Raw genomic sequence first — 10,361 nt, 5'->3', positions numbered from 1 at the left:
GAAAAGTCATTACTCTTTTCGAAAAGTGGTTACTTTTTTGAAAAGTCGTTACTCTTCCCAGAAGACACAACGGTCTGAAAAAAACGGGTCTTAACAAATTTTTTCGAACAGACGCGTCCCTTACTGAAATTGGCTATAAATAAGAGATTTTTTTCCAGTTTTCGAATACTGAAAAGCTTTCCTTCTCTCTGCATATATTTTCTCTCAAAAACTAAAATTGTCGATCGACTGAGTAAGTGTGTGACTTGTTGATGTTCTTACGTTCGTTGAAGTTATTGAAGTTTGAGGTACCTCTACTTCTTAACAGGTTAATCCGTTTTATCTTGGGAGAAATTAATCAGTAACCTCGGGTAAAGTGAGGGGATTAAATTTCTTAAGAATACACAATAATTTCTCTGGACTCGAAATAAAAATACTTTTATTTTCTATTTCATCTTCTTTCTGTTTCTGCAATTTGATCAACCTTAATATAGGTTATAACAATATTTTGGCTAGGTTAGGTCTTGTCCCATCTAAGTATTATATTCACAGAGACTTATAGATTAGTGTGTTGGATCGTATAACCACATTATTGATCGTGATAGCTTTGTTTAATTTGTTGGTTGGCTAGTACCAAGTACTTCCTGGCGAGCTCTAATATGATTCGATTTATAAGTAAGCATCTCTTGTAAGATATGAGCAACCCCAAACCCTTCTAGAGCCCAAACCTCCATTTCTCTTACCCGTTGTCCCCCCTGTTTGGCTCTTCCTCTAAGGGGTTGTTGTGTAACAAGCGCATAATGTCCACTGGAACGGCCATGGATTTTATCATCAACTTGATGAATTAATTTCAAGATACAAGGCTTTCCTATTATAACGGGTTGTTCAAAAGGATTTCCCGTCCTTCCATCAAATATTCCGTTTTTTCCTGAATATTCGGGTTCAAATCCCCATGGATTTGCTGTTTGCAAGGTTTAATAGTTATTTTGACTTATTATATAAATTACTACACACCAGCATGTTATCCTGAATTACGTTACATAGCTATTTCCAAATTATGCATATAGATCATGCAAGTGCTCTCGACGGCTCAAACATGACTAGTGTGATACTGTGATAGCTAGTTATTACTTTATGTGAATTGTTGAAAATAGTTATTTTCTTTGTAGAGTTATTGACAAGAGCCTTACCATCGAGGACTTACTTTAAGTCGAGACATATTTATTTATTTTGTTGACCATATATGGTTGCTAGGCCCCACTAACAAATGGTTTAACAAGAGCATATTAGAACTAAGTTTTGACATTATTACAATTAACAGATGACAAATATTCCATCTAACTAATGTTTGGGGCGTGACAATTAATGGGTTAATCATTTGGGAAAATACAAAGTTTGCATTGAGTTGACATTGTGAGAATAATGATATAATATTATGCAAGTATATGATCTATAAAATATTACTGCTAAAAAAACGGAGGTTGACTCAGACTTGTGACTTTGTTTGTGATATATGGTGAAGCACTATTCCAATTCTGCTGGCGCCGAGTGGCATTGGCACAGCTAATCACATAGATTGACTACAAATAGCCATTGGCCATGTACATTCTAATAAATTACAAGCTTAAAACTTTGACAACTCTCTCCGCCTATTTTTAATTGTTAAAATTTTTCTGTTTAGAATTAAATTATAAAAATTTTAATTAATATTTAATTATATATTTTTTTTATCATATTGATATACAAATAAATTATAGTTTATAGTAATTTTTGTATAGTTTTTGAATATTTATTTTTTAAAAAATTATCGAACTAATGTAATCTAATTTAACTATAAAGTTTTAATTAAATTAACCTACGAAATAAATAATAACAATTAAGAGTGTACAAAAATGGTTGTTAGTTGTAAGGGTATAAGCGAGCAAAAAGGTGAATGGAAGGGTAATTTTAGACCAAAAAGATGTATAGAAAGATATTTTTAGACCAAAAAATGAATAGAAGGTATTTTTAAAAATTTTTTAGAAAAATTCAGAGATATTTTTAACCCTTTCCTATTATTTTTAAAACGGAAGAAGTATTTAAGTCATCGCCATAGTTATCAGCCCATCGTGTAGCTTGACACTTATATATCATGTTTATTCATCAAAATGAGAAATGTAAATTAAAATATTTTCTTATATCAAAATAGATTTTAAATGGACTAAAAAATTATATCATCTAAGCGGGGTAAAGTACTGACTCTTTCAATTACAACATCTATAATGATGATATGTTCAAGATAATAAGATATTACCAAATAGAAGGCATCATTCTGGTCCAAAGTTTATCACTTGTATTATTGAATTTAGGAAAAAGAGAATGTTATATTTCTTAACTTCGTGATTCAAAATGATATGTGTATCGTTATAAAAATAGCTAATATATATTTTTATTATTATAAAATAAGTTTTTATATATTCTTATTATTATAAAAATGACAATCACATATAGAGGTGTATGCAAGAAGGGATCACAGGGTTCACGTGAATCCATGTTCTCCTTTCGAAATCATATATAGTAATATTATATTTTTTTATTTGTTTTAGATATAAGTGTGTGAATCTACACTCAAAGTATCATAATGTAAAATGATTGAGTGTACCTCTCAGTGAGTTAGAAATTCGATTTTTATATATATTTTGTCTTATTTTTCTTACTAAATTTGGTAACATCTCTCTAAGTGGTTATTGATAGCACTTTTGACATTTTGTTTAATTAACCATTTCAATTTTTGAACAATAATTTAAAATTTTAATTGTTTCCAATGATAAGATTAACGTAAATGTCAGACTGATTATATCCATCATTTCATAATAGTGCACTCATTATTTTAAAATCCTAGATATATATATATATATATATATACTTTTTTTATTCTTTTTTTGTTGTAAAAAATTCCATATAAGGGTATATATGATCCTTTTAGCAAAGTCCAAAATATCTAATACATAATTTTTGTTTTTACTTTTTTATTTAACGGCTAATTTTAAATATCTCTCTTATAATTCTATTTGCTTGTGACGTTTGAATTACTTATTCTTATTTAATTCTTTTTTTCAGTTTTAGTGTAAAAATATTAGAAATTTTAAATTTTGTGTATGAAATAGGAGAAAAAGAAAGTAAGAATGCGGCTTTATTGTAATTTCATTTTTTTTTTTGAAAAAAAAATGGTATATGTCATAAATTTTATAAGAAAGTGAATCAACAAAATAAATTCAAAAAATATTTATAAAAATTAAAAAAAGGTTAATCTAATATTATTATTATCTTCACCGTTGTTTGACTATCTAGATATACCTAACCATTTGTATAACAGTAAAAATATATGTAAGCCTCGTAAAGAGATATGTCAAACTCTAAATTACAAATTTATTAAGGTATATATCAAATCATTTTCCCTATTTGAGGATACATGTGAATTGACGTTGAAAAATTAGAAGAAGAAAAAACTTTGGAGAAAAACAGAGTAGAAAAATTCTTGTTGACCAATTCAAACTTTGAACTGCCTTCATTTGAGGGAGACGACATCCAAATCCAGGAATGAATGTAATCATATACTTGTGAGTGTATTAAATTATATGACTCGCTTTTTATTTTAGTCGATTTAAAACAAAATGAATATGTTTATATTAAATAATAATTTAATTTTAAAATATTTATTTTACTCTTCTAATAAAATGATTTATAATCACACAAATTTCGATTATTTATTTTGAATCATAAATTTTAAAATTTTTTATTTTTTTATTAAACTCGCATCAAATTAAACTATATCATATAAAATGAGACGGATGGAGTATTATAATATCGTACCTACTATGATTGACAGTTCATCAATTAGTAATAATTTATTTGAATATGAGCATATTGTAGTTTAATATTGCTACACGATAGTACCATGTCTCTTAAGTTAAAAAATTATTTTTCTTGTCTAAACTCAACACCTATAAATAAGTTTACAACTTCTCCATTATACACGCAATTAAAATAAATAATATACTTGCTAGCCTAAGTTTATAATTTTTCTACTATGTCTGCAAAATCACCCGTAATTGGAACTCCGGCGGCCGGAGTATGGACGACCGGATTATGTGGTTGTTTTGAAGATGCATCGAACTGTAAGAACCCAAATTTTTTCTAAATCAAATATTGGTGATTTTTCTGAATTTTAATAGACTAGTTTTTTATTTTTTGCAGGTTGTGTCACTTGTTGCTGTCCTTGTGTCACCTTTGGAAGAAATGTTGAGATAATTGATCAAGGAACCACTTGTAAGTTATTATATTTTTTGTTTTCGTAACTTTTCAATGATTTGTGGTGGTATAGCGGAAGGTCTTTCAGAAATAATCTTTTCATCTTCATGAGGTAGTGATAAGGTTTGAGTACATTCTAGTAAAACTTACATAAATTTCACTAGCTTAGGAGTTAATTACTTAGCTACACTCTAGTTTGTAATATTACTTATCTTACTAGATTTTGGTGACCCCATATATATCCAAATACATGAGATCAAATTTAGGTATAATTTGTTATAGATACATTGTATCCAAATGAATTCGTATATATTTTTAAGATACATAACAAATCTTGCTCGCCTCTCTCCTATGTATATGGATACATGTGAATACTATAGATACATATAGATACACGTCTCTAGTGTGATTCGTACATGTATATATATATATATATATATGAATCTCAGTCACCTCTCTTCCTATTTTTGTGTATCTGATAGCAAAAAGTACATGTATCTAAAGATAAGATACGTAAGAAACTCTTAATTAGTAGTAAAATACGTAATATTTTGAAAAAAATAGATAATAATAGGATATATTGTAGTGAAGTATGTCTAATTATATAGTTTTTCCTACATTCTACCCTGTTCAAATCTTAATCGTAGGATTCCACTGAATATGATGTGATTCGTGGCAATATATACATTCCTTAATGACTACATGATAATTGATTTTGCAGCTTGTGCTCATGCTGGTGTAATCTACTATTGTTTGGCTCATGTTGGTTGGGCTTGTATCTACACATGCACATATCGTACAAAATTGAGAGCTTTCTTTAGCTTGCCAGAAGACCCTTGTGGAGATTGCCTTGTCCATTGCTGCTGTCTTCCTTGTGCTGTTTGCCAAGAATACAGAGAACTCAAAAACCGCGGTTTTGACCCCTCCCTAGGTATATAATACATACATATACTATCATTTTTAATTGTTATTATGTTCTTTCTTTCCAATTTTTTTTTTTAATCTATCTCTAAAAGTATATGTCACATTTCTTTCATAAAAAACCACTTAACTTTAAGATTACTCCATCTATTTCATATTAGCTTGAGGCTTTTTTCATTATTTAAATTGTGCAGAGTTTTAAGATGGATGTTTGAATTTTTTTCTTTCATTAATTGAATTTTTATGTTTCCTATGAGATAAATTACAAAGTTATATTTATGATTTTACAATAAATTAACAATAATGGATATTATGTTGTTGAATATTTTTCTTAATATGTGTGTATTGCCTCACAAATTCAGTTAATATGAAATAGAAGAAGTATCTTCTTTTTATCCTTAATGAAATGATTTATAATCTCATGCACAAATGATCAAGTGCGTGTTTTAAACCACATATTTTTTTAAAAAAAATTATGTCAAATCAAATAACATGATCAGTTGAGTGCATGGTTATAAGACATGCATGGATGGTTAAATTGATTTGAATTTGTGATTGTAAAAAGGATGGATGGCTAACGCTCAGAGATGTAGTCAAGCTGGAGTTAGTGTGCCTCCCCATATTGCACCAGGAATGACTCGTTAAAAGAGGCTTCAAAACACCTCATGTGTTCTACTTTCTTATTGATTCTCTTGTTTTGTTTTGTTATTAATCTTAGCATGTATCAAGTGAGAAATGTTTTCTTTTGTTTCCTTATGAATAGTTGTGAACTTACCTTGTAGCTCTTAAATTTGTTTTCTGCTATGAATAAAGTTTTCTCTTCTTCTTTCTCAAATCAATTCTTCAAGTAGCACATCAAGTATATATAAATAGAAAATTTGATAGAGAAGCTATTACTGTATATTTTTATGATTTCAGACAAATATAGCCCCCAATTAAAGTTGTCCATTAATTTTTGATGACTTGTATGAGTCCGCCACAACAAAAATAGATACACATAGAAGTAAAGGACAAAGGAAGTTTACTTTAAAACCTCCTTAATCAAGCGATGAATAACCACGACTTGTTTCACAAAATTTCAATAATAACTTCAATAATAAGAGTCAAAAATTCATATAACAAACTCTTGCAATTTAGACTTTAAGGGGTCATTTGGTACAAATATACATAATGCAGGAATTACTAACGCATGGATTAGTAATGCATAGATTCGTAATACTTAATTTAGTAATGCAGCGGCTAGTTTTTATCAAATGTTTGTTTCATTGTTTCCCACCTAATCTTATGTTTGGTTTAAAACTCTAGAAAAGTTTCTTTCCTATTATACGCTTGAGTTATTATGAGATATTATATTTCATTTAACTAGTCAAATTAAACACTAAAATATATTAAAAATTATTATTATTATTTTGAGGTGTTATATGCCACTATAGACATCATTGATAGCACGGATTATTTCTAATTTGGTCAAATATAGCTCAAACTTATCGCTACTTAAATTGTTCAAATACACGAAGCTTATTTTTTTAAAAAAAATAGTTCAAGTGGTCAATCAAGGAACTACATTTTAATAAAAACGAAAAAAGATCAACCCAATATAACAAATCAAATACGGTGAAAAAAATAGTAGTTTGTGAAATCATCAAATTACATTGAAAGGATTAAGAGAATTAAAAAGAATATTTATAAATATTCTCATATAAAAAAATAAAAAAGAACATTGAATAACAAAAAGAATAGGAAAAAGTATTTGAGGATAATTTAGTGGGGGTCTTATCCAAGGATTGTTAAACCTTGGATTAGTTATCCCACCTTTTTTTAGGAATAAAATAAGACTTTGTATGAGGTATAACTAATCCATGAATTAGGATAAATAAAGTAACCAAACAATGTTTTTGTTGGACTAAATTATAATCCACGACATTTTAATTAATACCTCCTACCAAACAGACCCTAAACTCCTAATCTCCCCTCGTAATAACCCTATTTGAAAATTAAAGCTAAGCAATTATAAGTACTCTATATCCCACAACACCAACCAACTCTAGTTGATATAAACTTTAACAAACTCTTTACAACTAACTCTAGTCATGAACACAAAATAGTAGATGTAAATGAAATGATATGAATTTCTTTATAACCCAGGAATATCTTACAATGTTAGGACTTAAAACATGACTTTTGGTTTTTCAGAATCTTGTTATGCAAAAATTAGGTTGTTTTTTGTCAAAGTGTCACGATCCAAAGTATATTTTAGACGTGACATGACGTATAAGACTCCGAGAGACCCTACACAAGCCACTTGATATACATACAACACAACATAAAAACTCATATTATAAAAGAATCAGACATAAAATTGGAAGTCTAATCACATCTTGACAAGCCAATCAAATATATCAAAAGAGTGTTTGTGACATAACTCACATACCATGTACAACAACTGAAAACTAAAGACATAATAAAATATAGTAAAAATAACACGGTCTTCGAAACATGAGGACTTATCAAGTCTTCAATAATCAACCAATCAACTAGCCACCAATGAGAGGAGAAGAATCACCGAACCCTACTTATGAGACAATGTAGGCACAATTATGAATTAATATATGAAATGTACCAAATATGAGAGATATGCATAAAAACATGAAACATGATCATAAAGAGATTATGTGTGCTAGTTAATCATTTGTGTATTTAGTGTTTTTTAATATGTATAGTCTAAAACTAGGTAATACTAGTATGCTTTTGATATCGAATAAAAAATTAAGTCAAATCTTAGTAAGAAATTGGTATATGTATGGTATCCAACTTATGTCTCTGTGGTAAATTAAAAAAATAACATGTAATTGAGATTTCAATTGAAATAGTCAACTTAAAACTAGTTGATGTGTATTCAATTTGTATACATTTGGTATCGAATTGATATCCCATTGGAATATTTTTTAAAAAAAAAAGTAATTGAGATTGCAACTAAATTAGCCAACCCTAAACTAATTAATGTTATACCCAATTGGTATAAATTTGTTATCTAACTGATATCCAATTGAAAAAACATTTAATTGAGATTTCAAAAAAATTAGTCGGTCTAAACCTAGTTAATTTCGTACCCAATTGGTACAAATTTTGTATCAAACTGATATCACATTAAAAAATTTAACCGAATTAATCAACCTAAACCAAGTTAATTTTATATCTAAGTGGTGTACATTTGGTATCCAACTGATATCCACTGGAAAAATTGACAAAGCAACATGTAATTGACATTTCAACCAAATTAGACAACATGTTGTATCCAATTGGTATCAATTTGATATCCAACAGATATCCTACTGGCAAGGTCCTCTCGACCATAAGGCCACTAAAGCAATATATATATTTTATATATATATATAAAATCTCATATATTATAAATTTGAAAAGAATTTTTGTAGGATAGAAAATATAATAATTTTTTTACCTCATTTAATATATAATTCATTGTAATAATTGAGAAATAGAATAACATGTATTTAATTATTGTATCATTTCTTATTTGCATATCTATTTTGTTTCTTCATTTATATTCTGACTATTATCATAAACAAATAGTATTATTTTTATATTTATTTACTTTTCCTCTTTCACTATGTATATTCTTTCGTTATTGAATATTCTAAAATCTTCCACATGTTCAAACATTCTACATTATGCAAAATATATTGTGGTATGTTTATAAAAAGATCAAATTTGATTTTTGGTATCTACTTCAATTTTCAAATACTAAAACTAATCAACACTATTTTAATATCACTATATAAACTTATCAAATTCAGCGCAACATTATTTCAACATCATTTTATAAAAATTTATCAACGTTCCAAATCAGGTTTTATTATTCTAAATTTATATGTTGTATTTTTCTCATTGGATATGTACATTATTTGCATTCTTACTTCATAAAATCTCCGTATATTCTATCTCTCCTGGCCATATTTGTTATATTACACTAAGTATGTCATAATTATTCAATTTATATATGTTAACTAAAAAAATAAGGCATCTCTATGAAGTTTGGCTTTAGGCCCACAAACTTGTTGAGACGGTTCTGCCTACTGAAAAATGGAAAAAACAAAATGTAATTGATGTTTCAATCAAATTAGACAATCTAAAACAAGTGAATGTTGCATCCAATTGATGTCCAATTTGTATACACTTGGTATTCAACTTGAAATTTTAGAACAAAAACTAAAATTAAAAATGTATGAAAATGGTATCCAACTTGTATAAATCTGGGAAGAATAAATGTGACAATGTATAACAAAGGTCAAATTCATCGATAGTGTCATGATCCAAATCGTTGTGATTGGCACCCACACTAACACTCGGGTGGGAGAACCACTACTACAACCCGAACTAAAGCAAATAATCTAAAAGCTAAGGAATTTACGTTACAGGTGCAAGTTAAATAAATTAAATAAGAAGTTTCCATAAAGTTCAATATTAAGGATTCTAAAGAACTAGCTAAACAAATGTGAAAGTAACAACCTAGAACCTGAAAGTCTATGTACCGAAACTACTTAACGATAACTAAGTCTAAAACAAGAAGGGATGCAACCCCAATCTAATGAACTGCCAACTAGCTAAAACAAATGTCTAAGTCCAAAAATAGTGGACATAGACGAAAGAGAATTTCATGGCAGCCTGGAAGTTGCTAGCTCACCCTTGAATTTGAAGTTGACGAGCACAGATCTTCTAAGAGAGGTCTTTCAATATCCGCCGGAAGATGCCCTCTACACAATAAAAATAAAAGCAAGTGCAAAATCATTACACAATCACCGTGTACTAATAGGATCACACGACTATCCCACTTGTGCAACATAAACAAGTCAAGACGACATTATAATCACATGCATATATGTCAACATATACAACATCATCAACATGTATGAACAACCAACAAGTTCACATTTTATATCACATTATTGGTCCTCTCATGGAATTCAAACTCAAACAGTTAGCATGCCGGAACGTGGCATTTAATTCCATTTTTATGTAGGAACATGGCAACCGATCTCATATTTATGTCGAAACGTGGCAATCCAATCCAAATTAATTATGTCCAAACATGGAAATACGATCCAAGTTAGTTATGTCGAAACATGACAACCTGATCCCATCAAATACCACAA

At 28.7% G+C, this 10,361-nt stretch overlaps 1 protein-coding gene across 1 annotated transcript; it reads left to right on the top strand.

The window, feature by feature from the left end:
* The first annotated feature begins 4,017 nt into the window (after nt 1-4,017).
* LOC107006867 (cell number regulator 2-like) lies at nt 4,018-6,025 on the top strand. Its single transcript, XM_015205384.1, has 4 exons — nt 4,018-4,136; nt 4,216-4,287; nt 4,991-5,200; nt 5,756-6,025. The coding sequence occupies exons 1-4, from the start codon at nt 4,049-4,051 to the stop codon at nt 5,833-5,835; spliced, it is 450 nt and encodes a 149-aa protein (XP_015060870.1). The 5' UTR covers nt 4,018-4,048; the 3' UTR covers nt 5,836-6,025.
* Nucleotides 6,026-10,361: the final 4,336 nt, after the last annotated feature.

This window comes from Solanum pennellii, chromosome 12, assembly GCF_001406875.1.
Source record: "Solanum pennellii chromosome 12, SPENNV200".
In the NCBI taxonomy this organism is placed as follows: Eukaryota; Viridiplantae; Streptophyta; class Magnoliopsida; order Solanales; family Solanaceae; genus Solanum; species Solanum pennellii.
The sequence above is the reverse complement of the archived record's forward strand: the minus strand, read 5'-3'. Positions and strand labels throughout refer to the sequence as shown.

What these genes read in the sequence shown, in the direction of transcription:
- LOC107006867 (XM_015205384.1), top strand. Translation starts at nt 4,049, where the DNA reads ATGTCTGCAAAATCACCCGTAATTGGAACTCCGGCGGCCGGAGTATGG. An exon ending in TTTTGAAGATGCATCGAACT is followed by an intron (nt 4,137 to 4,215) that starts GTAAGAACCCAA and finishes TATTTTTTGCAG; the next exon opens with GTTGTGTCACTTGTTGCTGT. An exon ending in CGGTTTTGACCCCTCCCTAG is followed by an intron (nt 5,201 to 5,755) that starts GTATATAATACA and finishes GATTGTAAAAAG; the next exon opens with GATGGATGGCTAACGCTCAG.